The 27729-nt window shown below is 40.5% G+C and overlaps 2 protein-coding genes across 3 annotated transcripts; one reads left to right on the top strand and one right to left on the bottom strand.

Moving 5' to 3' along the window:
* The first annotated feature begins 1 nt into the window (after nt 1).
* ETFRF1 (electron transfer flavoprotein regulatory factor 1) lies at nt 2-7496 on the top strand. The gene is made up of 4 exons (XM_033058184.1): nt 2-96; nt 950-1054; nt 1158-1403; nt 7280-7496. Exons 2-3 carry the CDS (start codon nt 1010-1012, stop codon nt 1371-1373), a joined length of 261 nt encoding a protein of 86 aa, XP_032914075.1. The 5' UTR covers nt 2-96; nt 950-1009; the 3' UTR covers nt 1374-1403; nt 7280-7496.
* KRAS (KRAS proto-oncogene, GTPase) lies at nt 4068-27683 on the bottom strand. Of its 2 annotated transcripts, none has more exons than XM_033058182.1 (5): nt 27524-27683; nt 26438-26676; nt 20855-21033; nt 19118-19277; nt 4068-7600 (listed from the first exon to the last, which is right to left on the bottom strand). In XM_033058182.1, the coding sequence occupies exons 2-5, from the start codon at nt 26546-26548 to the stop codon at nt 7484-7486; spliced, it is 567 nt and encodes a 188-aa protein (XP_032914073.1). In that variant the 5' UTR covers nt 26549-26676; nt 27524-27683; the 3' UTR covers nt 4068-7483. The 2 variants fall into 2 exon arrangements, with proteins under 2 accessions (XP_032914073.1, XP_032914074.1); XM_033058183.2 differs by having other exon boundaries at nt 26438-26560.
* Between the last annotated feature and the right edge of the window lie 46 nt (nt 27684-27729).

The following is a 27729-nucleotide window of genomic DNA, read 5'->3' as shown; positions in this document are numbered from 1 at the left end:
GCGGCTCAGGCCGGCGGCGCTGCCGTAAAGCGGCGCTGCCGTAAAGCGGCACAGCAGTAAATCGGCGCTGTCGTAAAAAGGTTCCGGGAGGAGCGGGTGAGATCCCGGTCCGGCCTTGCCGGGATCGGCGGGGAACCGGGGGTGGTTCCGGGGGGAGCGGGGCGGCAGCAGAGCCAGGGGGAGGTGGCGGCCCGAGGATTGGGTTCCAGTCGCTTGCGATGTGGTTTTGGCTGCGGCAGTGTCCAAGGCCTGGCTGGACGGGGCTCGGGACAAGCTGGGATAGTGGGAGTGTCCCTGCCGAGATGATCATTAAGGTCCTTTCCAACACAGGCCCTTCTTCGATTTTGTGTTTACAGAAATAAAAATCAATTACTTTGCCGCTTACCCTTACATTTTGCTCGTGCACGCTGGACTCAATTTGTAATGCACTTAAAGAGTCCTTAAAAAAGCAAAATTTATGAATGCGACAATTGCAGGAATATACATTTATAAAATGTATAGGAATAGGTAATACATAAGCATATAGAAGATAAAAATAAATAATCAAAATATGTTGTTATAAACATTGCTATATGAATATATAAAATACTTAAATATGTATTCTACCTTTTAAATCTTTACCACTTTATATGTGTGTATATAAAGGTACAATTTTTTTGGCAGACTGTAGAATTAGCCAGGCCAGCATGTACAGAATTGTAAGGGTGTGAGAAAGCACAAAGTGTCCCAGTTGTTGAAAGTTATCAGAAATTTCTTGTTTTCTGTTTGAGGGGGGAGGGGAGAAGACAGTGCGAAGCTGAATGGAATAAAAAGTAAGAAAGAAAAATAAGACACATAGTAGAACCAGAATGAGAAGAAACGGGGCTCAGTAGGATACAGAACTTTTAGGAAGGCTGAGGTGGTTTATTGACTCCCAGAGAAGGCTAATTTCAAATTGATTATCCTTCAGGTAACAAAACCCAAACAAACCAAAAAATCACACAACGACAGAGTTCACTGAAATGTGAGAATGGCCAATTCTTTAAGAGGTGAAGTGATAAAACTGTACAAAAATGTAAGTGTCTTAAATGCCACCAGCACTTTCCTTAACCAGAAAATGAACCCCCTTTCACTGTGCACTCAGTTAATTAAAAACACATTATTCTTTTCTCTCCAAGTTGCTGTACCTTGGAAGGGAGTATCCCAAAGGAGCAGACTACTTCAGAAGCCGTTTGAAAGCTGCTTTTCTAAAAAACAAAGATGAGAAAGACCCTGAAAAAATTAAGCAACTGATTGCCCGGGGAGAATTTGTTATAAAGGAGCTGGAGGCTTTGTACTTCCTGAGGAAATACCGAGCCATGAAGCAGCGCTACTACAGCGAGGACAAACCCTGACCGTGCCTGGAACCACACCCCCCAGGAAAGGTAACAATGAAACAGCTCTAACTGCAAAACAAGTGAAATGTAAATCCTTCCCAGCCCTCTAGAGCACGAATCGGGGAGCTGCTTCCCCAGCAGGAGTCACTTGAAGGGTTTGGGGTGTGCAGGTTGTGGGTAATAGGTTTTCCCTTGCTGCTTTTGACCTACTCAGACTAAAACTTCAGGTATGAAATGATTTTGCAGGAAGGAGTTGAACAGAAACTCTTCTTACCCCAAAGCTGTTTGTTTGGGTGTCAGTTCAAGGTGCTGTGCTTGTTACCTGAGAGATGAACCTGATTTTAAAAATCCTCCCTGTTGAACAATCTGTTTCCCCTGGAAATGAGCACCCTGTCAAAGATGAAGTTCCCAGCCCTGGAGAAGGAGTGCTGTGTTCAGTTCTGCCCTCCACAGCTTAGGAAAGACAAGGAGCTACAGGAGAGCATCAAGCAGAGGCCATAAACATGAGGAGTCTGGAGCATCTCTTATGAGGAGGGACTGCAGGAGCTGGGCCTGTTTAGTCCAGAGAAGAGAAGACTGAGAGGAGATCTCATCAATGCATATAAATATTTTAAGGGTGGGTCCAAGAGGATGGTGCCAGGTTCTTTTCAGTGGTGCCTGCCACAGAACAAGGAGCACTGGCCATAAACATAGTGCAGGAAGTTCCACCTCAGCATGAGGAAGAATTTCTGCACACTGAGGGTGGCAGAGCCCTGGAACAGCTGCCCAGGGAGGGTGTGGAGTCTCCCTCTCTCTGGACATCCCAAAACCACCTGGACTTGCTCCTGTGTCACCTGCTCCAGGTGACCTGCCTGGGATAGGGGTTGGATTAAAAGGTTTTCAGAGGTCCCTTCCAACCCTGACTATTGTATGATTCTGTGAAAGGAAATTCTTGAAGCTTTTAACCTCATCTGCTCAACTTGCAGAGGCACCACCTATGTCAGGGAGACAACTGCAGGGTCAGGAAAGGGGGTGTTTGAACAAAAGTGCTTTAAGCACTTGGGCCCTGAAGACAACTCCTGCTATGGCTGATTTCTGCTGTTGTGTAACTGCTGCAGCAGGAATAGAAAACTTGATCTTTGCCCCTGGAAGAGAACTTTGGCTGGCCATGGCTGTTTGCTCCGGGCTGTTTCTGTAGGCCTTGGCTCAACTCACACTTGTGTCAGAGCTGATACTCTGTTGGGTTGGTTGGTGTTTCCACCAACTAAATGACACTGGAGAGAGAAATAATCTTTGAAATACAGATAAGGAGTCGCTGCAGTAGAGCTGTTGGCAGTAGTAAGTCTTCACACTGGCACTAAGGAGTGTTTTAAGGTCACTCAAAGAATTGCCAGGAAAGGCATCAGCAAAACCAGGTTTTATATTTAAGTGAGTGTGATGAAGTCCATTCAACAAGGTTCATCCACTATTTACTGGGGGGTCAAAGCACACAGATGAAAAGCAAACTAAAATCTACAATCAGTCAATCTAAAACCAAAATCAACCAAAACTTATCTCTGAGGATGTTGGGGATACAAAAAGGGTGAGGATGGAAAAGGATATGGATAAAAGGAATAAGGGAGATTCTCCCATTGAATCACAAAATTCAGAGTGGACCCCCCTTGCAAAACTGAGCCCTAGATCTGACCAGTGGTTTATGCCTGAAGGTTTAACAGCACTTACACTTAACAGCACTTAGTCCATAGTTTAATTTAAAACAATTTAACTAAAGATTTATACAGAATTTCCTGTAAGCATAACAGCAGCTCACTCATAGGCCTGAGTTACTTGCAAATTTACAGTACTTAGAATCTCTGAGAGCACTACCCATGATAGATTTTCTACAGCACACCCACACTCACAATCAATCCTGAAGGAATATGTACAAGATATAAAATTCCCCTGGAGTTCACTGAAAACACTCACCTTGGATACCTTGCATCTTGTCAGTGGCTGAAGGGTTGAGCCTCGAGGAAGGGGGCATCATTCCACACTCTGTTGTCACTGCTGGTCCTCCAAATACAGCAAACAAGAGCTCACTAGTGCTGAGGGAGACTTCTGGTCACTGCCCACTGCAGTCCAGGAGAGCTCTGAGAGCCTCACTCAGGCCCACTCTTTGTAGGGTCTCTTGTTCAGTCACAGCTATTTTTCATCCTGACCACAATCCAGGGAGGTAACTTCCTTTGAAATTTCAAAAGCAAAAACACTGTTCCACTGGGGGTGTTCTTCAGGCAGGCAACGTAAGTTTGCAAGGCTGTTGGTTACAAAGCAGGAGTTCTTCAAACAGCCCCAGTTCCTGGGAGCTGTTCCTGAAGAGCTCCAGAGGAGCTGGATACAGCTGGCCTGAGGAGGAGGGGATGCAGCACCATCCTCACAGAATTCTAGGGCAGAATTTAAAAAGGGATGGCAAGAGTACAGTACCTTGTGATGACACACACATGCTGCAGTTCCTGCCACCACACTGATGTGAAAAACTCCTTCCACATCAGCTGAGCTCCTCTGCACTTCCACCTGCTCTGAGCAGCTGCTGTTCTCACAGACAGGGACACCAAAGGGGCAAGGACAGCAGCTCTGGGACAGGCAGCACCAGCAGAAGTACAAGAAAGAATGGAGAAAACTGCTGAGCACATGGAATTCATGGGATGCTCTGTTACCTGAAATCCTTGCAGAGGAAAAGGAAACTGGGACAGACACTCACAATAACTATTTTTTATTACATTACAATAAATAGGAGCAGTACAGTTTGACAAAAAAATGACAAATTCCAGATCACCTCACAGCACATACTCCTAAAAACATTAAAAATTTTAAAACAAACAGTGGTCTTTTTTTTTTTTTTTCCTTTTTTTAACTTAATGTCTGGCATGACCAACATTCCTAGGTCACACAACCAAATTATGGAAAAACTGGATCACACTGCATATGTTCCACATCAAATAAAGCACAATGTACAAAATGTGCATGTTTCAGTTTACACTATACAAAAATAGTTAAAATACATTCCAGGTAAACATATTACATTAAGAAGTCATTCTAGTAAGAAGTTGGCACTCAAGAGGAAAAAGCAGAAGTATTTTCAACATGAAAACACAAGACAGTGGAATAAAGAAATGTTAGGAAAGATTTACCATCTCTGTAGCTTTATGTAAACTTGAGACACAATGATTTGTTTTACAGTTTGATGGTCTTTGAAGGTAATAATTGTATTGCTTCATAGTCTAGACGAGAGCAGAAGATTGTGTGTGTCAGTATTTACCCATTATCCTGTTACTGTAACAAAGCCCACACAGCAAAAAAGTAGCAAAAAATTTCAGGGCATCGAAAGTGGCCAGAATAATTCCTTCTGGAGCAACCAATCCAGGGATTGAGCAGAGTTACATAAAGCTACTGTAAGAAGGTGTTACTCCCCGACACATGGCAGTTTGACACGGTGACATGGGCAGTGACTCCCAGGCTGGCTCAGAGCTGCTCTCAAGACACACAGCACCCAGGGATGTTCTGTGGAAGCATCTCAAACAGGGCAGGGCAGTGATGGAGCAACTTGTGCAAGCTGCAGTCCAACGTGCTTCACCAAATCTCAACAAACAGGAAGACAAAACTGCACAACAGTGGCAAGGATGGGGTTGGGTTGGGTTTTTTTCAAGTAAATAAGGGCTAATCTAAATGCATTTTGTTCTAATTTAATTAGACTGGCAGCTACAGCTCACTTTTGCTGAAAAACCCCAACATTGGTTCATATATAGCTTTATAGTAGAGCTGTAGAAATCTGCTTTTGATGAATAAAACATTTCAGCTACAAATTTCTCCTAACAGCTTTTTTTAAATTAAATTAACATTAGAATTTTAGACCAGCCCTAATTTGACATGCAGTGTGACTCAGTTACCAAAATTAAAGTAACCTTAAGATTACTTCCATTTGCTCAAGGCTTACAACCCACTTCTGCTATGTTCTTCTTGTATTATCAAGAGTGTATAAAATGTGCAAATAACTGTCTCCAACACATTTTAACCTTGGAAGCTCTGAAATATTTTGTGACAATAAGAGTCTGTTCTTACTCCTTATTGGTCCTTACAGTATAAAGTTAGGTTCTCTGTTCTCCTGTTACTGTTTTTCAGAATATTTCATAACCAACATTTCATATTGAAGCTGAGAGGAGTGGAGGGGTCTGGGTTTTAGTGAAGGGTGGGAAGGGGGGGCACAAGCAGGGAAAGGCCTGATTTCTCCCAGACACAATTAAATTAAAGAATATGGAGCAATCCACACACTCTGTGTTCCTTGCCAGCTTTGCAGGTCCCCACCTACAACAGTCACTCTGGCATTTTTCTGTAGAAGCAAAATAATGCTTTTCACAGAAATGGTCCAAGTTACACAGTGCAATTTTTGCATACCTGTGTACAATTTCCATGGAATACCTTAGGTTAGGGCAATGCTGCTACTCCCTGTTCCAAATTTTCCAGTGTCCCCAACAATCCTACTTCAATGTCTTGTGCTTTATTTTTTGGGCACAGCAGAGTCACACCTTGCAGTGTCACTCTGCAGCTGAGTTAGCTCCTGTGAAGAAGTGCACCTTCAGGGACCAAAGCTTTCCTGAAACAAACTCCACATTTACAGGGAGACACCAGGAACTGCAAACATTGGAACTACTGGCTCCTACTTCAGTGGATAACTAATGCTAAAGCTCCTGCAAAAATCCTGCATTAATTCCAATCAGAAAAAAAAAATTAAAAAGTGGGGGGAGAAAAGAACAAAAATCACAAGAGAACTTAATCACAGAGAAAGACAACATTAAACTCTTGGTGTAGCTTCATGACAGTCTAGACACTGGAATGCCACTCACCAACCATTGAATCAGTACTTCACAGACATCACACAAACAACACTGACTCTGGAAATCATGTTCTATGCTGACAGATTGTGCAAATTCCACACCACTTCCATGGCATAGTGGATTTCCAAATTATTTGCATGAAGCAGCTAAATTCAACTCTTTCATTCACTCATCTGATGTTGCTAGAATTTAGAATTTCTCCCCTATTTTGCACAAAATGGGCATCTGGAAATATTTAATGCCACTCTTGGGGGAAAAAAAAAAAGAATGGTTTTACTCCACTAGGTAATTTAGGATTGATTCTGATTTAATTCTTATGGCAAATTCTGGGTCCATGTATGAATTAACCTAAGAATTTTAATCAGCTTCTCTGTTAAGGCATTCTAGTATTTCCTAGGGACATAGGGTAAAATCCTGACCCTACTGAACAAAGCTATCAAAGTTTTGACACAGAGGGATTTCACCTTGCTTTTCAGACACAAAAAGTCAGTGAAGCTCTTAAAGCAATGCATTAACAATAGCAAATCAACCTAATTAGAACTTTTACTTTTTCCATTGCCAGGTGTGCATTGTTGTATTTTTACATTTTTTTCTTTTTTTTTTTAAATTTTTTATAGAAAAAATAGAGTATTTAAGGAGTGACCGTGACAAATTGCAGTGAAATTTTTTTTTTGAAAGTTTTCTCTTTACATTCATTAAAATTGATCTGAAATGCTACAAGACTAGATGCCTAGAAGCAAAATCTACAGGAAGACTATAAAGGCTTCTGGTCTCTCTCTATTGCAATCAGTCTAAAATAAAGGAAAGGCTGAAATGAAAGTTTCTTTTGCTAACTAGTCCTTTTTCCCAACCAAATTCATAAACCCAAAAATTTAGAGGGGATGTTAAAATGTGTAGAGCATCATTTGTTTGCTTTGCACACAGAACAGAAGTTCACAATCAGTAAGAAAAATAGGAAGTTAGCAACTGTGCATGCACCAAAGAGTCCTAAGACAGTTCTCGGGTTTTTTGTGGGTTTTTTTTTTTTTGTTTTGGGTTTTTGATGTTTTTTGGTTTTTTTTTTTTTCATTTTCACAGGCATTGCTAGTTCAAGAACCAACAGTCAAAGAATACTGGCACTTTAAGAGGAATGAAGTTTCCACTGTCATTTAAAACAAGCATTCAGGTAAAGCTAACAGGATCATGAAGCAGAAAATAAAGTAATGCTAAAACAAATGCTAATAATTTAGTGTAATGTACAAAATTACTTCAGTACTTCTTAAGAATAGGGATAAATTGTATTTACATAATTATACACTTTGTCTTTGTCTTCTTTTTCTTCTTTTTACCATCTTTGCTCATCTTCTCTTTGTGTTTTCTGATTTCTCGGACTAATGTGTAGAAGGCATCATCAACACCCTGAAAAGATCCAGAAAATACAAATTAGGATCAGGTTCAGACTTACAGGCCAGCTGAGGTACAGCCTGTGTCCCTCCCTGGCCACCTGAGAGGGCTTCCATCAGCTCATTTTGCTGCCTACCTGCCATCCTTTGAACAATGAATCCTGGCTGCAGGACTAATCCTGTTCCTCTCTGGAATTCTGAGCAGCACTGACACAAGCACCTGAGGGAACTGATTTGGTGCTGACTCCTACTGCCCTATGCCTCAGCTGCTCCTAAACTGGGCTTAGGGCATCCTGCACTTACTCTCAGGTAAAATTGCACTGTTGATTTGGGAAGGAAGAGTGTGCTGCCCTCATCTCCATCTCCAAGACACAGCTTACCCACCCCAAGATAGAAAAGCATCATGTGCAGAGTGTGTATTTATATAATAACATCTCACTAGGTTATAAGTATGTATTATTATAGAATCACAGAATGGCCTGGGTTGGAAGGGACCTTCAAGATCCTCCAGTTCCAACTCCAACACCTTCCACTACCCCAGGTTGCTCAGAGCCCCATCCAGCCTGGCCTTGGACACTTCCAGGGATGGGGCAGCCACAGCTTCTCTGGGCAACCTGTGCCAGGGCATCCCCACCCTCAAAGAGAAGTTGTGAAGCATTAACTATCTTTATTTATGCTTTAATGGTCTATATGCAGCTCTGGAATTTGAATTCTAGTATTTGTACCAATAATTCAATACCAAAGACATAGTTATGGTGAATCCACGTATTCTGATCATTTCTCAGGCACACTGGTATAGCAATCACACCACAGTTTTATAAATCTTTCCACATGCAAATCAATCAAATCAGTCCCATGACCCAATGATAAATTATTTGAGAAATCATTCTATTCACTTTGAAAATTAAGGGCACTTGAAACACATTCTCTCTGGTGCTGTATAGTCACTGAAAATCTCCATGGCCTCAAGACTTAAGCTAGACACAAAAGTTAAAGTTCACACTGAGTAGTTTTTCACTATTTTCAGGAGTAATTTCAGCTGACCAACATTAACTCTGATCTAAAGAGACTAGCAAATCCAAAAGCCTGATATGGACCACTACCAAGTACAAAGCTGTACAAAGTTGTACTTTGGTGCAACTTACGGGAAACAATTTATGGCCTTGCTCTGAGGTTGCTTTAATTCCCACTAATGTATTCATGTTGTCAGTCTGCCCTTACACTTAACAATTTGAGTACAGGCAGTTATAAAATCCTTAAGATAAAAATTTTCATGATTCTTTGCTGCACAAAAGTTTGCCTTCAAGCTGCCAAAAAAAAAAGTAGCACTCTGCATTTCCTCCTCTATGGCTACTTCAGGAAAGAACTGAAAATAAACTCTGAAAAACACAAAAAGCCAAAAATCACCAAATTCATTACTGTTTCAGCCAAACTCCAAGTGCTGATGAAACTTAATATGAAAAGTCCAAACAACAGGGAAGTGTGAAACAAGTTCACTTAAAAAGCAGCACTCAGTAAAAGCTAAATTTATTTAAAACCTTCAAGTTCATAAAACATTTATACACAACTGATGTTCAAAGTCCTTGGCAGTGCATCTCTCAATATTAATAGCACACTTTTGCATATTACAAGACCTTGCAAACAACTTGTTCTATATTTTGAGGCACTATTGACCAATATAAAATTGATGCAGCAAGCCTACTGGGATAATAGCCTTATTTCTGCAAAAGGTCATGTCACTCATTAGTTTTTGGAAAATGAAAAATACTTGGTATTACTTTAGAGAGAATTAATGTACTTTGCTAACAGCTTCAGCATTAATGCAAAAAGAGAATATTTAGCAAGTAGGCAAATGCTATAGAAAAAGCAACATTTCATGATTCTACTGCAGGTCTCAGTATTAAGAAGGAGGAGGACAGCACTAAGCATCTATCACAACAGACAAAACAACAGTTTCATTCTTGAAACTCAAGAACCATGGAAGAACAACCTCTGCCCAAGACTGTTCACGCTGCCTTATAGAACCACCTTTCAGAATTGCCTGTCAGTTGGTGCCTTCAAATGAGACACACCTAAAGGTTGCAATTAAAGTCCTCAAATGAGAAATCCTCCTTCATTAAACTTGTTTTAAAATACATGCAGAGAAAAAAACTTGTACAAAGTAATACCCAAATACTACAATGAACCTTTAAACATATGACTTCCCAATCAAACTTTTTCTACCTAGTAAGATGATGATCTTTCAAATACAGCACATGCTGCAGCATAGAACCATAGAATGGTTTGGGTTGAAAGAGATCTTAAAGATCATCTCATTCCATACCCCTGCTGTGAGCAGGGACACTTTTCACTAGACCAGGTTACAGAACTGACCTGGCTTTCATCCTTGCATTTACACCTTTGCAGACCAAGCCTCACTAATTATTGATTATGTTTGGTCCTGCCACAATTTGTCTTCAATTGAAGTCATGAATAGAACATGACATACAAAACTGTGCTTAGACCATTTGTGAGTTAGAACTGGAGAACAGAAGGTAAAGGGAGGTTTTGCACTTTTCAGCCTGCCCATTAAATTTTAAACGTAAGTAGAGTATACTCTGTCTCCAGAAGGTCCCTGAAGGCATCAGTGCTGTGAGATCAAAGGCTGCCAACCTTTCCAGTCAGCTATTTCAGTAGGAAGGGACTGCAGGCAGCTGACCTTCCTCCCTCTGACAATGCACTTATTGTGTGCAAGCCTTTGGGGAAACTAAGAGGTACTGAATGGGAGCTTTACATCCAGGCTTAGATTAGCAACAATTCCCTGTGCAGGCTCAGAACCAAACCCCAGAGCTTCACTAAAGGTGCACTGACAGGCCTTGCTCTTCCAAAGGGCAGAGGGAACAGGAACAGCAGAACTGATCCCACAGGATCAGCCTGCTCCTGGCTGCAAATTTGCTTTTGGAGCCCCACGTGGTCCCATGGCCGCAGAGAAGTCTGGAGATGTGGCTGCACCACAAGCAATAAACCTGGCTGGCAATAACAAACACCAAATTCATAAGGAATTTGGAATTCCTTAAAGTCCCAGCCCCCAAAATAACCCTTAAACAAGTTCTAAGTTCTAGGATTTCTTTATATTTCATTAACATATCTAATGCATATATAAATACAAACCTATCAGTCATGAGGAATAGAAATTATTTGTACACCTCTGTAGTACTGTGGAAAGAAACCATTAAATTGCAGTTTAATTATGTATTCAGGCATTTTAAAATTCAAATCTAGAACTTTTATAATTGAAAATTTTCCCTATTAACCCAGCTCAGCCTGGATTACATTATCTAGACATCTGCTTGTAGCATGCTTTTTATTTAAATAATCTGCTGCTTTCACAAAACGAGTTCTTTTGAGGATTTATCATGGAGTTTTGGCAACTACAAATGGAGCAAAAGATGTTTTGTCCTTTCTGCTTTACTGTGTAACAGCCAAAGGAATGGAACTCTTGGAAAGTGTCAGCAGCTCATGGCAGTCTGGGCAGTCAAAGTTTTCACTTTCCTTGTGCAAGACTAACACAACTTAAGAAGGCATCCCACAGGCAGCAAGAAGATAAACAATATTCCAAGAGGGAGAAAAACACTCTGAGCCATCCAACTGGATTTTTCACAGAATACTCTCATGGCACTCTGTGTTACAATGAATATTTCTGAAGTCTAAAATCCCAGCTGTAAGGCTCACACCATCAGGTGCTGCTCTCCTTAGCCACCTATTACACATCAGACTAAAATAATACTTTTTTTTTACTGACTGAAAAGTAATACAGGCAAGGCTGCTTTAATTATCAGACTTCTCATTCCACTCAAATCACTACTGAACTACAGCTGTGCCATAATAATTTTGGAATATGCTTCCTCCAGCTTAACTCCCTAAATAGAAAGCTGCTAAAAATGCCTATCAATACCATGTAGAATTCACTTGGCAATCAAGGCAATGATTCCTTCCCTAAGCAGACTCCTGAAGTTCTAGAGCTTTAGATCCAAGACTATTTTCTAAACAAGGTGCAGGAAAAAAAGCAAACACAACAACAAACATCCAAAACTCAACAATATTCACTGTTGACAAAAGACTTCCCTCATGGGGAACAAAAAAACCGAGGTGCAAACCCCCCCAAAAATACTTCTCCTGGACATCATCAACAAGAAACTAGGAAGCTAGTAAAAAAAAAAAGCATGTGCATACTGAGAGATAAATAAGAACCTTACAATCTGCAAAAATCCTTCCACCAAAAACCACAATTCCCAAATGCTGTTCTCATTCTCCCAACACGAAGGGAAAGCAGACAGGACTCAGGACCTTTCAAGTCCCAGCATAAAAAAAAATAAATTCTACTTTGTGGTATGGTTCCATCAGTAACACACCAAGTAACTGCAGAGTTGGTTTCCAGAAGGCTACAGGGCTTAAGCAATTTAATTTCTACTGCTCTCATCTAAAGTCATCTTGCCCAGTTTCTGTTGTTTTTTGATAGCCAGGGAAGGATAAAACAAGGTGTTTTGATGGCATCAATTTTAGTAATACTTGGATGCAAGACTAGGGAGCTTCATGACTCAAGTTTCCAGTTTCCTGCAAAGGAAACCTGTGATGGAAAGAGTACACAAAGTGATTGAATCACATAATTAAAGTTGGAAAAGACCTCCAAGAGCATCAAGTCCAACCTCTGACTGATCAGCACCGTCAGCTACGTCATGGCATTAAGTGCCACATCCAGTCACTTCCTGAACATCTCCAGGAAAGTGGACTCCACCTTTTTCTTTAGAAAAAAAAAAATCTAAAACCTCTGAGCAGTCATTCATCACTTAAAAGCTGAAACTAACAAGGCTGAACAGATCTAGTAAAAACTGAAAATTTCTTCCCCAGAAAGAGAAACAAAACTCACTCACTGAAGAGAATGTGACACTGGAGCATGCAACCCAAATTCTACTACTTCTCTGCCACATATTCTGAAGTACACACACCTTGAAGAATGAACAGTTTTTCTTTTACACAATGGGAAATTCCAGGTTATCATCCTGTGAGTAACAACTCACACTCTGCAATGGTGCAGAAAGAGGTAAAGAATTCATGGGATAGGAATATCTGCAAGGAGCTGCTCTGATGGTTTGCTCAGAAAGCACTGGAAGTGATTTAGACAAGCACTTCTTTCTGTCCTCATCTCCTGCCTTTTTTCTTCTTACAGTGGAATATATAGATTACAAAAAAGCTTTTGTGAGAATTTGGGTATTGGGTTTTTTGGTGCTTTCTTCTTGGCTTTGGTTTAGTACCCTCTTCTCCTCCTGTGCTCCTTCACCCCCATCTCTTGTAAATACTGTCAACAAAAGAGGAAACCTTATTTTGTCCAAATCTGGATCACTCATGGCATTACAGATGACCAAAAAAAACCCCACCAAAAAATGGTAAGGGTAATTTTTTTAAGCTGGGAAAAAACAAGGAAAAAATAGCATGGCATAAGGAAAGGCCTGAGCATTAAAAAATCCTGTACACCAGACAAATAATGTTTTGCTAGATTAAGAACCTCCTGTTTCTGAATCTGAGGAGGACTTATAAGTGTTATAATCTTCTCCCCTCAGTTCATCACCCTGAAGCTTCAACCAACATTCACTTCAACAACATCTGCAATATAATCCTAATAAAACTCCTTCCCCCTAACTTCTTTCCACTCAGAACCGTGCCTCCCTTTCCCAGCTGTAGAATTCAATATGCAGTAAAGACTTCTTGTTAATCCATTTATCAAAACGCCACGAAACAAAGCAAATCCATATTCAGGACACTTCCATGTGATTGGTTTTGTATGTGAGATTATGTCATTGATTAGCCACAAAAAGTCTGATTGGCAAGACACCCTCAATCAGTTTTATTTGGCAAGTGATTTGCAACCCTTACCCTGGTACATGACAAACTTACCCTGTTACATTACAAGGCATTTTTTAATTTTCACGCACCCTGGAGTCTTTTCTTCTTTGCTGAGTTTTTTCACTCTGTACTGTCGGATCTCTCGCACCAATGTATAAAAAGCATCCTCCACTCTCTGCATTGTAAAACACAACTCCTTAAAAATCGCTTTGTTAATGGTTGAGACAAATTGGGACACCCACAGAAGGGGAAAAAACCACAACAAAACCACTGAAATTATGAGCTTTACTTGAGAGAAGTAGATGGAGCTTCATTTATGTACCTAAAATGCTGGTCTTGCTCATTTGCTGCTTGATAAATACTCAATTCAGTATTTATTGATTACCAGATATTGTGAATATCTACACTTTTCTTCTCTGCATGGTAACACTAAGCCTAAAAAAAAAAGTAAGACATACTTTCTTCCATTGCTGAAAATGATACTGCTTGTGTGACTGAATCTATTCCCACACTTCTGTGGGCATGGATGCATGCAGGAGGCACAAAACCTTATTAGACTGTGAACTGGGGAGTGCTTATGAACACACACAGTTAAACCACCCACTTGCAGTTTTGAGCCAAAGTGACAACATGTTACTGTTTGGGCAAAGAAAAGCAAGCTCCTTTATGCTCTGTTCTTTAGGTAAGAAGGTGAACTGTGCAAAAATCTGTGGAACAAGCTAACAAAGTTATTTAATAAGTCCTTCCAGGTGATTTCCTAAGTGGTTATAAAGACTCTCTAAGACTTTGTAAAACTTTCTAAGAATAATAAGTTTGGGGCAGTGTTGTTTTTAAAGCTGCTAACTTTACAAAGCAAGTGCTGTGCTATTAAAATTTAGGAAAAGTGGTACCTGAGCCATGACAGCAAATGTTCATTACTGGAATCTTTAAGAGCTTTGTTATATCAACAAGGCACAGCTGATCTGTTCCTTTGGGCCAGGGTCTCATCACAATGACTAAATGCAACTGAATGCAAACAACCTCTACAGGGCAGATAATTTAATACAAACTCATCATTTGAAAATAAAACCAGAACACAGTGATGATCATGGTAAGCAGCACAACCACTTAACCCCCAAAGCTGTATTACTACCAATGGTCAGTCTGGGTTTTTATTTGGCAGATTTGTCATAAATTCTCTCTCCATTTCATCTTTGTATTATGCACTGAATAACAAAAGCCAGCCAGCATTTACTGCCACAATTACTGGGTCATTCAGCATGACCTGTGCCACAGGTTATCACACTGAACACTTATTTTTAACACACTGCCCCTTAACTGAGGGTTCTTCTGAACTGCAGCCTATTCAATTTGAAGATTGAATGAATCAGACTTATTTCTTGGATTTTATTTCCCTGTATATACATAATGTGCCCTCTTAGGAGTAAAGTATGTAAAGTATGGACAAGTCTTACATTCCAGGTCTGACAGGTTGCAAAATGTAAAGAAAGCCACTAAAACAGACAAAATCCAAGTAAAGCTCATACTTCCATGTTTTTCTGAAAGGAATGGAAGTTTCTTTCTGAAAGATTGATCAGCTGCTATGTGCCAAAGCACAGGCTGTACAAGAATCAACATTTTTGCAAACCTACTGTTTTGCAGCAGAAAGATGTAATTTGATTATGGAGCTTTCACACGAAAAATCAGGTAACAATTGTTCAGCCAACATTTATTGCCAACTTTCCCATCACCAACAGGAGCTGTAATTTGCTTTAGCAATGCAGAGAGATGGAGAGACACAGAGTGAGAAAAGAAATTGCTATTAACTGCCACCACCAAGAACAGACTGATGAACCCTGCTCAACAGGATTATTCTGAAAGAAAATCTGTACAGGCACATATTTGCTCATACCATTAGCACAAGGTGACATTTTAAAGAGCCAGATGCCAACCCTACAAACTTAAATACCAATTTAAGACTCTCAGTATTTTTTCCCTTCAGTAAGGAATGACCATATATACAAAATGGGACTAACCAGTTCTTTTAGCTGTCAGAATACCCTTTGGCAGTTATTAAAAACTTCAAAATCTAAACAGCCCAGGACCCTGAGGCAATGTTTTAGAGGTGATTTTGCCTCCTGATTGACAGCCAAACACTCCATTTAAAATATGACCATGTGCAAAGAAAGGCTGTTTCAAACACAGACCAAAGTATCCCAAACAGGAATTTTCACAAGTTCTAATTCTGTAGCACTTAAAGGAACCGAATGAAAGTTAGCCCTGACAACTCAAAATTATTCTGTGCCTATCCTTTAACACTTGATCACAGCTAAAAGCAACCTGGATCTTTGTCCCTGAGGGAGGACTAAGCTTTTCCAGAAAAGTTCCAACTTACAACAGACAAAAAGAAAAAAAAATTCAACCCCCAGTGTAAAAAGTGTGAATAAGTTAAAACTCACTGAAAACAAAGCTTTAAGATGAAACCTGTACACAGGAGCTGGATCAAAGATGGCTTGGAGTGATACAATTTCATTAAACAGATATGACAAACCCCTTAAAAATGGTTCAAACAAAGTTATCAGTTAGCCATGAATTTTAACTGAGTTACAGGAATGCATTTCTGTAAATACAGGCACAGGTTCTCAACTTAGCTTCATCACAAGGCTGGGGCCTAACCCAGCCAGACAGCTGAAATAACCAAAATGCTTTTTTAACATCATTCTGGTGATTTAGGTCAACTTCTTCATTACACACTACAAGTGTGTTTAAGCATATATTCTACATAACAAGACCTTAAACTTTGGGAAACCCTTTACTATGCTTGCAATAAAATAATGCTCATTCATCTGCTTTTCTGGGGAATCCAATATCAGCAGCAAAGCTGAAATGTTCCAGGGGAAACCAAGCCCTACAATCAAACCACATTGGGGTTTGCCCTGTGTAATTCCCAGACAAGGAGAAGCCAAATAAAGACTGGCAGGTGAAGCTTTGGTGGGGATAAATCAAGTTTGTCCCTCATCTCTCATTAATACTATTGATAACATTGGGAGCTACATGCTCATGTAGACAGGGAAGAACCTGAACATAAAGCTTATGTCAAACAGAGAAAAGCAAAATCAGTAATCAAAATAAACCTAAGCCCTTCATCCCCCTTCTCCATAAGGATTGTGAAAGGATGAGTAATTGCTCAGGGCCTTACAAAACCACCAGTACTGCCACTTGCTTACATTCAGAAACAGGACTATCACTGTTTTTCATAAATGACATGATACTGATTTCAGTCAGTGCTCTAACTCAGAGCATTAATAATCTGTAGCCTTATACCCAAGTTCCAGGGCCCACTAAGACAAGGTTTCACTACTGAGTTCAATAATTTGTTTAAAAATTAAAACACAATCTTCTTGCTGTGAGTTGTTTGCACCTTTATTCTCAGTCAGAACCCATACACACTAACTTATAGAAGAACTTATTTCTATACTTCATTTCAATATTCTTTTCTTTGCGTCCTTGCTATCGTTTTTTGAAAATCTTAGGAACTTAGTTAACTGAGACATCATCCTGCATGAGCATGCAATGCCATCCTTTAAAAAAGTGCCTTGGCAATCAAAAAAGTCTATCCTGACAACTGCCTCCTATTTCCATCTTCCTGGTTTCCTTCTGCATATCTGATTCCCTCTGAGCTCCAGCAGAACTGGGCACAGGAAAGGGCAGAGGCAGGGAAATGGTGCCTTTCAGCAGGGCATTAGTGATGTTTCTATGTGGTGGAAGGTGAGGATAGGAGAAAAGAAAAGTTCCTAATTCTTCCCACAGACTCCAGAAGTCTACCAGCTGCATCTGTTCATACTTGCAAGTTCTCCATGAGGACAGAGAGCACCAGAGTTTTATTTATATATTGACTTATAGACAAAGAGTAATTAAAACTACAGCCCATGCACCACATGCAGCTCACAAGATGCTTTGACTCCCCTAATTTAAAATTATTTTTGAAGAAGGTGTGTGTGTATATATATGCATTTATATATATAGACAGTGTGACTGAAAAATCATTCTGTGCCCATACACATGTACATACAATCACATACACTAATATTTAGATGCTCTTACTGTAACTAAATTCCAGTTCTTTCTCCAATGCCCCTTTTTCTTCTCAAAAATACTTTATTTACATGGCATCCTGTAAACATCCAAGCACAACATGCTCTGGACAGCACTGGGAAAGAATCAGCAGCCACCCCTAGTGGTGCCAACTTTTTAAATCCAACAGATTCTAAACAGCCCCCTGGGCATCTTTATTTTAAAATATCCCTTTTAATAGAAGTGGCTAAGCAAAAGGAATATTTCCCCAACAAAGCCTGCTGCTGTATAAGACAGACTGAACAAAGTAAAACCTAGATGTTGGAGCAGCACTTCTATTGTTTCAAACCTTAAATGTAATTTCAGAGTTATTTTTTCACCCTCCTATCTCCATGACAGCCACTAATGCAGCACCTTTCAAACAAAGCCACTGTCATTATTCAGTTCACTTGTAATGCCCCCTTCTTCAGGACACTTGTGTGGCCTAATTTATTCTGTCATTCAAGTTTGGTAATTCTGCTTTGTTTTTTTTTTAATCCTACCTGACAGACTTTCTTTGTTGCCAGAAGTTAGCATTGCTTTGTGAAGTTTCACTAATTAGCCCAGGTTTCAACTTGTCAAAAACTTGGGTCGGTGGAGCAAGTTTGCACTAATAAAATATTCATTTCTCAGATGCAAAAATGCCTTACAAGCTATGAGGAAATTCTGCCAAGTGATGTAGCTGGATCTCTCCAGAAATTCTGAGCAGTTGCTCAAACTGCAGCATTCTGCCCTTATTTACCTCCTGGATTCCTGATTCACAACCTGCACATAACACTTCTGATTATGCAGAGTAGGAGCCACTCAGGCCTGATCTAATTTATACTGACAGTAAAATCTTTGCACTTAAAAGAGAAAGCACCAAGCAGCATTTTTCAAGATTGTTTTCTTCCAGGAGTACTGAATCAGTTCCACCTCTATCCATAGGGTTTCTTTTCTCCTGAAAGCTCAGATGTGCCCCTGTCACCTGTGTCCTCACACAGCCCAACAGAGGCACTGAAAAGAACAGTGAGCTACAATAAACCAACAGTTTAGGAAAAATATCATTTTACACAAACAACAAATTCAGGAATTTCACAAATAGCCTTAAGATCAATTGCTTAGGTGTATCAAGCATGTCCCCCTAATTAGAGAATCAATGCCTCAAGGAAAAATTCCTTTGTTATTAATGAAAACACTTAAACCAGAATAAACCAATGAGCTGTTTGTTTGTTTAATCCTCTTGTTGAGGGGAAAAAAAGCATTTCACCTCTAAGAAGAAGTGCTTTTATTCTATTAAAACCTCTCACAAAATTAAGAATACTGCAACAACCTAACAAAAAAAACCCAGCAGGCCAGGTCTCACTCTGAGTCTGCCCACTTGAAGCCAATCAATCACTCATCAATAAACAATTAACAATTATAAGCAAGTTGACAGAAAGAAGAAACACCCCAAGGATTTCCAATCTGCAGAAATGCATCCATTGATATTACTAAGCAAATGTCAATGCCTAGAATAATTAACATTATGGTAATTCAGGTGAGAGCTCTGCCTTTGCATCTGGGAAGTTTTGAGCTTTACCTGTCTTGTCTTTGCTGACGTTTCAATGAAAGGAATTCCATAACTTCTTGCTAAATCCTGAGCTTGTTTTGTGTCTACTGTTCTGGAAGGCAAATCACATTTGTTTCCTACTAGCACCATTGGGACATCTTCTGAGTCTTTAACTCTCTTTATTTGTTCCCTAAAAACAAAGGAAAAGACTGCATTTAACAAATAGTTTATAACAGTTTTCTAACAGTTAAAACATTAAATTAACAGAGTTGAACATCATTCATGTTAAGCTACGGCACATGCACTATGGGAAATCAGTAAAAAATAAATTGACCAATCTTGTCACCATCAAGTTTAGCATCTTACTAAACAAAAACAAACCAACCAACCAAAAGCCTGCCATTTGACAAACTGCTATCTTGACAAGCTCTGGTGTTAATCTTACTACTTACCTGCCATATTCAACACTCCTAATACTCATTTCATTTGCCAAAACACTGCCAAAAGCTCCATGTCTGCTGTCTTGATTTTGGTTTGGTTTTGGGAGGAAGCTGTGACTTGATTTTAAAGACAGCATTAAAAATTCTGCACTTAGGGAAGACCACTGCTCCAGCTCTCTACAGAGAGAAATTTTAGGAGTCCTTTCAAGCACTAGTTAGCAAGCATCTTGAAAGATGTTTGACATACTTGTGAAGAATCTTGAATAAAAATCATTAATTTCATTACTTTTCATTCATTCATTATTTCCTAAATAATCTAACAGTGTGTTAATTAATATAGACACTGTTTCCAGCTCTTTATGATTGTTCAGCTTCAAGCCTGGAGTGTCACCCACAGGTCTGTCAATGCACAGAAGAAATTCCAGCACTCAACTCCCAACACTCTGAAATAAACTGTGAAGCTCTTCTTAATCTGCAACTCTCTTTAAAAACAAAAATTCCTCATGGATGGAAACCTCTGTGCTCCTCCTTCCCCTTACAGCAACATCTTTCTTGCCTTTTTCCCTTCCTCCTCTAAACCTACAGGAAACTTGTTTGTGATAATATTATTATTATTATAATTATTATTATTATACCTAACTGTGGATAGATTAACACCTGTTTGGGACTAACCTTAGGCTGATGAACTCAGTGATCTTTGGTGGGAATTGCATTGGCTTCTAATAGAATACCCAGGGAGAATTCAGGATAACAGTAAGGTTAAAGTACTAAGTTATAAATGATCTGCTATGGTACTCACCAGAGATTGCTTCTATTTCTAAATTAGTGTAGTTGACAAAGAAAGCATGAGTTGGAATTCTTAACTAATTATTTCAAAGAAGGTAATATGAAGAAATGAAGAACAGGCTGGTTTTTACTGTCATTTTGGAGCTCTAGTTTTGTGTGTCCATCCTTCTCAGGACATTCCCCAAGCATTTCTCCCTCCAGTCCCAAACAAAACCAGCAACTGACATTATTGCCTGTACAATTACAACAGCTTCAGTTTTTCCATCTTAGCAAATGATTTTATCAATGGAATGGACAGAATGTCTCCTTGGGTAAGTCTTGACTCAGAATACTAAGTCATAATAACATTTACACCTCATTTTTGAATGAGGCAGATCTTCAGATTACCCAAAATTGCAGGTAACAGATGCACAAATAAATTGCAATCTTGTTAATTTTCAGATTTTCCTATTTCATGAGAGATCACTGTATTATCCAGAGGAAGAATAAGCCCCTGCCCACCTAATAAACAAGCTGGTGGATCATCTCTTCATATACACACCTATAATGGTGAATATCTTCAAAAGACTTTGTATTGTTTATGGCAAACACACACAGGAAGCCTTCCCCTGTTCTCATATATTGGTCCCTCATTGCACTGTATTCTTCTTGACCTGCTGTATCAAGAATATCCAAGAGACAGGTTTCTCCATCAATTACTACTTGCTTCCTGTAGGAATCCTAGGGAAAAAAATACACCTTGGTTAGCCACAAACAGGTAAAGTTTTGAAAACATCAGTAAATCTGGAGATAATCACATTACTTACCAGCAATAAGAGTGACTGAAAAGTTCTTAAGCTTGCTCAATCTACTAATTTTGTTTTTTCAACTACAATTTGTCCTTCATTCTATGCTACAAGAATGCACAAAATAATCAAGAAAGAACAGACAAGCAAGACAACCCCAAAAATCTTTGCCACTGAAGAGGAAGTGAAGAATAAAAAGCCTTCAGTGCTTGGGACAGGAAATCTGTTATGTATACCAGAGCAGGTGTGTATAATGATATCTGTTATTAAGTTATCAAAGCTGAGCTGACATATTTGAAATTCAAGCTTTTCAGCCAGGACAGACCAACAGAGCCATATTAAAACCCTGATGGGCTGGTTCACAGAGATGTCAGAACAAATTATTTCAGTGCTATCAAATCAAAGCTTTCAGGTCACTGACTCAAGTGACTAAAATCTGTACAAAGTCCCACCAGCTAGATTTTCTTACATCCCTGTTCTGGTGCCAGGCCTCTATGAGTACACAGTAAGAAGGTGAGCTTTACATGCCCAGTGACTCCTATAAACACCTCTGAGTTTGAAATAAAGCCATGGCAATGAGCTTGGAAAAGGTGTCATCAACCAGCACCATGAATTATTCCCAGTAAGCAGCCCTTGCAACAAATAACAGGTATGAAGACAAACTCCTGTTATCACCTTTCAGCTTCCTCAGCTACAGAATAACAAATCATTGCTGCTGTTCTGACACTACACAGCAACAAACCCAAGCTACTGGGAAGGGAATTAAAGAATTAAAATTGCAACTGTAACCAGCTGCAAGCTGTAGCCAGAACAAACTTTCTCCCTTTTCTACCCATTTTTGGGTATAGTACACCTACTCTTAGGCACTTTATATCCATTTGTAATTTTACAAAAGACTCTCTTCTTTCCTGTTGCTTATGCTAAGAAACAAGCAGGAAAGAATTGTAAAAAAACCAGTATTTTAAACTAAACCAACTCTGTAACATCACTTTTACTGTTAAATGCCATCCAGGCTCACATCCAGGTAACACAATACTTACTGTTTACCTTAAAGATAAAAGTTTGCCTCCAACATGATTTTGGGACTATTTATTTCACAGAAGTGCAAATTCAGTGTTCAGGTAAGAAGTGGGTGAGTTACTTCAGAAACTTATAAGCCATGTTTAAATACTGATACAACTGAGAAACAGACAAGCTTCAATGTGTTCTAAAATAAAGTTAATATTTTATCTTGCTCTTCTAAAAAGAAAAAAAAAATTACAAAAAAAACCCCAAAACCTAAGGATGCATCTCATTCCAACACTTCTATTCAAGAGCAGATCCCCCTTGTCCTAGGATACCTGTATCACAGTTGTAGCAGAATTTCTATCATTATACCAGACATATTTACAAAGCTTGCATTTTATCCTCTTGCAATTTGACTGCTAGCTCAAAAATATGAAAAGCAGTTCTTGAAAAGCCTGTACTATTCCTTTCCATCTTAAGGACTTCAAAGGGAAAGAAATTCCCCTCAACTGAGCTGTAAACAAAAGCTTTAAGTAATTTTCATCAAAGAACATCATTTTTTAGGAGAAAAGAAACTCACTTTTAAGAACTGCCTACCATGTTAGCAGCAGCAACCAAGAGGCACCAGCAGAAAGCACAGCACAGATACAAAATTTATTATTCTGAGGTGTTAAGTTGCTTTGCCATTTCTAGGGAGAAAATCTTTGACTACCTAGTGAGGGGATTTGAAGCAGAATGAAAAGAAACATGCAGGAGAGAAAATTTAAGCTTATGATTTCCAGACAAGTGAAAAAAATATTTTCATTTCTGGCCTTTTTCCTCCTCTTCCCTGCAAAACATCAAACCTGAAATCACATTTGACACTATTAAGTGGAAAAAAAACCAAACCAAACCGCAAACTAGAAATAATACAAGCCAGGAGATTAATTCCTTATTCCTACCCAGCTTCAAATGTCAAATTCCAGTTTTTCCCCAGTACATAGTATGTAACTTTTAAAAATTTCATTGGTCACTTAACCTGCTTTTATTGGCCTTTTGCAAGCCATAAAAAACAGCAAGAATTATATTAAAAAAGTAATAATTCCATCTGCTCACAAGCACTGATAAAGAAATGTGATTTGAAATCTCAGCTTTACACTACATACAGAATTCAGCTAAAAAAAAAAAAACAACCCAGTGCTTAATAAATCCCATCTAGGCAAGTAATTATTACTCCACAAAACTCCATTATACCAAAGATTTAATGCTAAAATATCACAGCTGCTGAGACTAAGCTATTACTAAATATTGGTGCTTGTTTCACGAGGGCACAGGTCATTTAAGAACACGGACTTAAATATCAGTATTCCTAAATCAGCCAAGGGATTTGGCTAATCCAATTTCAAAACCTCTGACAAGCAGCTAGGAAAGCTGCTCTTGCTCTGGGACGTTTAAAAGATGACACATATTTAAGGCTGAAATGTCCTGAAAGTGTAAAAGATCTAAAAATTAAAGAATTCCAAGTGATCACAAGCAAGATTTACTCAGCCTCGGCCGGTAGAGGGCACTGCCCCAACTGCTCAGGCCAGATTTACACTGGTTGCTACACATTTAATTTAAAATAAAACATTTAAAATTACTTGGCTATAAATCCTTGCCCGGACACCTCCTTCAAATAAAGCGCTGGACTGTGAAGCACACATAAAGCATCGATATCTGAACAACTGCAGCCACCCAAACACTCATTTTCAGTCCTCCCCCTGCCCTGCCATCTGCTGTGCTCAGATTTAAGTAATAAAACACTCAAGCAGGCTCTGAAACTCGACGTTTTCCAGCCAGGTTCTTTGTTAAACCATTAGGTTTATTCCACCAAAATACAGCAGCAAAATTAATGCTGTAAAGGCGCCTGTGATTAAGTAATTAGTGTGGTTTTTCCTCTGCTGCACCATGTCTTCACAACATGAGAATTTTAGAAGTGTGGAGTTTCATTCTTTTCATCACAGGAAATATTCAGGATTATTCAGTAACTGTGTAGTTATGAAATATACCATGGACAACAAATACTAAACTATCTTCTCTAGCTCACCCCAAATTATTTAGCTTGATTATCTGCAGGGAAAAGGAATATTCTGCTGTATGGCAATGAAAGAAACACCAGTAAGTGGAAAACAACAGCAGTGACACTACTGAACTATCCTAACTATTTAGGATTTATCTCCTCATACTGCCTAAAACTCAGTACACACCCACTGTTCTTTAATCAGCATCACAACTGCACCTTCACAGGAAGCACCACCACCAACCCTTCTCAGCCAAGTGGGATTCTGCCCAAGCATGAACTGGAGCATTTAAACACAATTTTCATTGTTGTCTGCCACTCCAAACCATAGCCTGCCCTTGTTGGCACTGAATTATTGCCTACCCACATGTGAGCACACACAAGGCCAGTTATCAGGAGGAGGAAGACACAGTTTCTGTCCTCGAGGTCTCAGAATTTACAAGATAAGAATAGGATGTAGTAGACAAGAACTTGTAAAAGAAGCAGAAATAAATGCTGCTGTTGCATGTGACAAGCTGTAAACGCTGGCAGAACCTATTAGGCTGCTTAATAACCAGTTAATTTGGTGTCATTCTTAAAGAAGAACGTATGGATTCTGGACCACAGCACTGAATTTGTGGCTGCCCCATCCCTGGAAATGTCCAAGGACAGTTGGACAGGGCTTGGAGCACCCTGGTCTAGTGGAAGGTGTCCCTGCCAATGGGAACAAGATGATCTTTAAGATCCCCTCTCCAACCTAGATGAGTCTATGATTCCATGAATAAAAGACACAGTTCTGGGATTTTTAGGTTCATTCTATAAGGAACTGTATTTTCATTGTATTATTTTAAATTTTAAATGTATTTAATGTCCTTCAAATCACTCAGCTGGTTGAACAGCAAAATCCCTCAAGTGCTTCAGGAATACTGGCATTTAAGTTTCTGTGTTCCTAAACTGTTTACACAGTGACAACTTATAAGATGGAACCTGCACACCTCTAACCTATGAGAAACTCAGGTAATTATGAACAAGCATCAGACCTACAGCCTCCAAAGGTCCTTTTGCAGGAAAAAGTAAAACCCCATTTGGCTTGTTCCTCTTAGCAAGTTTTGTGTGATTTTAAAGCGTTTGGGGTTGTTGTCGTTGTTGTAAGACTTCATCTCTCAGCCATTGAAAGAGCTGCTCTGCTGGTGTTAAGTCAGAGTTTTCTGCACATCTAGTCACAAAACCTGCAAGCAAGACGTGATTTGGCCATGCAAGAGACACACAAGAAGACACACAGGCACATGAAACAACCTCAAGTCAACACACCTCTGTTTGGGCTCAGGCCCTCACTGAATTTGTGCCACTTCGGGGCACCAGATCCTCATTTGTGTCTCCCTGAAAATTACTACCTACACACTTCCCAAGTCTCCATTTTAAGCCCAGATTTAAACCCTTGTGATTCCTTCAAGTGAGCCTAGAAGTGCATTGCTGGATAAACATATAAATGAAGTCATGAGATGCAGAGCTCCAGTGCTGGGAACATAAAAGCTTAGGGTAAGTTATGGTATCATTTTTCCTTTTACAGACTCTGAGGTTGTTAAATGCAACGATCCACACGAGATTTCAGACAACACCAGTATTTTTCTTCTATTTAAAAGGCTGAACTTGTCTGCTCATTATAAACCTTTAAAACAGCACAACTTTGAAAGCTTAAATATCATTTCAAACTTTGAGGTACTGAGCCATGTATTTCAAAGAACCCATTCCTGAAGCTATCCTATAACATTTTCTCTAGACAGGGAAACACGCACTGCTGTGTTTAAACACAGAAAAAAATAAACCAAAACAAGCTCCAATTTTTGCTTCATTCACTGCAACATACCAGGACACATTTCTCCCTGTGTGTGAAACAGATCCCAGTGATAGGAGCTGAGAAAGGTTAGCACACACATTTCCCAACCGCTAATTTTCCTTCTTATCAGAGGAAAAATGTCCCATTTAAGAGGTTGCACAAAGCTATGAAGAGTTTCACCAACCATTTTCAAGTGAGTTTGCAAATACTTTACATGGAGATCCTAGCATCCAAGCTGCCCAAGGATACATGGCAATTAACACCACGCTATTAATTGATCAAAACTGGTAATTTTTTACTGCAGCTGTCGTTCCACAGCCAAACCAAGAAGCACAGCAATTCTGTCTCCAATGCAAAACATTATCTCTGAGCTTTTTTTACTCTAAAGCCCTGTCCTTGTGGTAAGGTCCAAAGCAAATAAGCACCATTATTAACTGATAATCTCCCCTCACAAAAAGTATAGGAGATGAAAGTGTTTACCTCTATTGTGGGGTCATATTCATCCACGAAGTGATTCTGGATTAGCTGTATTGTCAAGGCGCTCTTGCCTACACCACCAGCTCCAACCACCACAAGTTTATACTCTGTCATTTTTTAGCAGACCTGATGACAAAGAAACCAACATTAAGCAGAGCTGGGTTCCCACTAACGAGGATGCTGCCGGTGCCTTCTCATCCAGCGTCAGGATTCTCTACTATTACCGGGAAGCAGCTCCCTCCCTGCAAGACAAGACAAAACGGGATGAGGGAATGCTGCTCCTCCAATACTGCACACACAGGGAGTGTAGAGGGGGCACTCGGCCGACAGGCAGCGGTCACACACGAGATTAAAAGAACACGAAATAAGTTTAAAAAAAATTTTAAAAAATTACACTAAATAAATTAAGAAGGCATTGGATTCCGGGAAGGGCCAAAAGGGTATTTCGTGCGAGGAATTAATCTGTGCAGGGATTTAGTTCCCCGCTGCTTCCTCCTGGTGCCGCCCGGTTTTCCCGGAGCGTCCCAGCTCCCCTCGGGATGAAGCTCAGAGCCGGGAACGCGCCTCCCGTGCCCGGACAGGAGCCGGGGCGAGCACAGCTTCTCCCACCGGCTTCCCCCACACAGTTTCGGTAGGTTTTATTACATTTTAATCGCCGGGCGAGCCGTGCGGCGGGACCCCCGCGGCTCCGGGCATCGCCCGCCCCGCCCCGGCTCCCTCTGCCCCGGCCAGCGCCGCGCCCGCGCCGCCCCAACTTTCCGGCTTCAGGGATTCGGGAGAAAGGCTGGGGAAAGAAATACATAACCCAGGAAGGCTCGGGGAGGGGTGGGGGATGTCTGGGGCGAGCGCCGGGTCCCGCAGGGCGTTGGCCACCTGTCCCCTGCCGCTGGGAAGGACCGGGAATGCGGCTCCGGGGGATGCCGGCGGGAGGGCGGGATAGGAGAGGGAAACGGGGACGGGAGGGGAAACGGCGGCAGGAGAGGAGGGGGGCGCCGGCTGCGCTTCCCACCTCGAAGGGAAAGCGGGGAAGGAGGGAAGGAAGGAAGGAAAAGGGTCGCCCCGGCTCGGCGGGGTGGGGATAGGCGGTACCTGGCTGGCTGTGCCCCGGGAGCTCCCGGCACCCGCCGTGCCCGCGTCGCGTTCCTTCCTTCCCTCTCCTTTCCCTTCCCGCTCCGCGTCCCTTCCCTTCCCGTCCCGGTGCGAAATGGCGGGGGACGGGCAGGGCTGGGCGGGCGCTGCCCAGGGAGCCGAGCACCGATGCGCCGATGGGCGGCCGCGATCGATGCGCTCGGCGC

Source organism: Catharus ustulatus, chromosome 4 (genome assembly GCF_009819885.2).
Source record: "Catharus ustulatus isolate bCatUst1 chromosome 4, bCatUst1.pri.v2, whole genome shotgun sequence".
NCBI lineage: Eukaryota > Metazoa > Chordata > Aves > Passeriformes > Turdidae > Catharus > Catharus ustulatus.
Note: the sequence above shows the minus strand (reverse complement) of the source record. Positions and strands in the feature narration are given on the sequence as shown.

Excerpts from the sequence above, each read along its gene's own strand:
- KRAS (XM_033058182.1), bottom strand. The coding sequence starts at position 26,548 with ATGACAGAGTATAAACTTGTGGTGGTTGGAGCTGGTGGTGTAGGCAAG. Across the intron at positions 21,034-26,437 it reads AATATGACCCCACAATAGAG|GATTCCTACAGGAAGCAAGT; the intron begins GTAAACACTTTC and ends TTTTTTCCCTAG. Across the intron at positions 7,601-19,117 it reads CGTCAGCAAAGACAAGACAG|GGTGTTGATGATGCCTTCTA; the intron begins GTAAAGCTCAAA and ends GGATCTTTTCAG.
- ETFRF1 (XM_033058184.1), top strand. The coding sequence starts at position 1,010 with ATGGCCAATTCTTTAAGAGGTGAAGTGATAAAACTGTACAAAAAT. Across the intron at positions 1,055-1,157 it reads TGATAAAACTGTACAAAAAT|TTGCTGTACCTTGGAAGGGA; the intron begins GTAAGTGTCTTA and ends TTTCTCTCCAAG.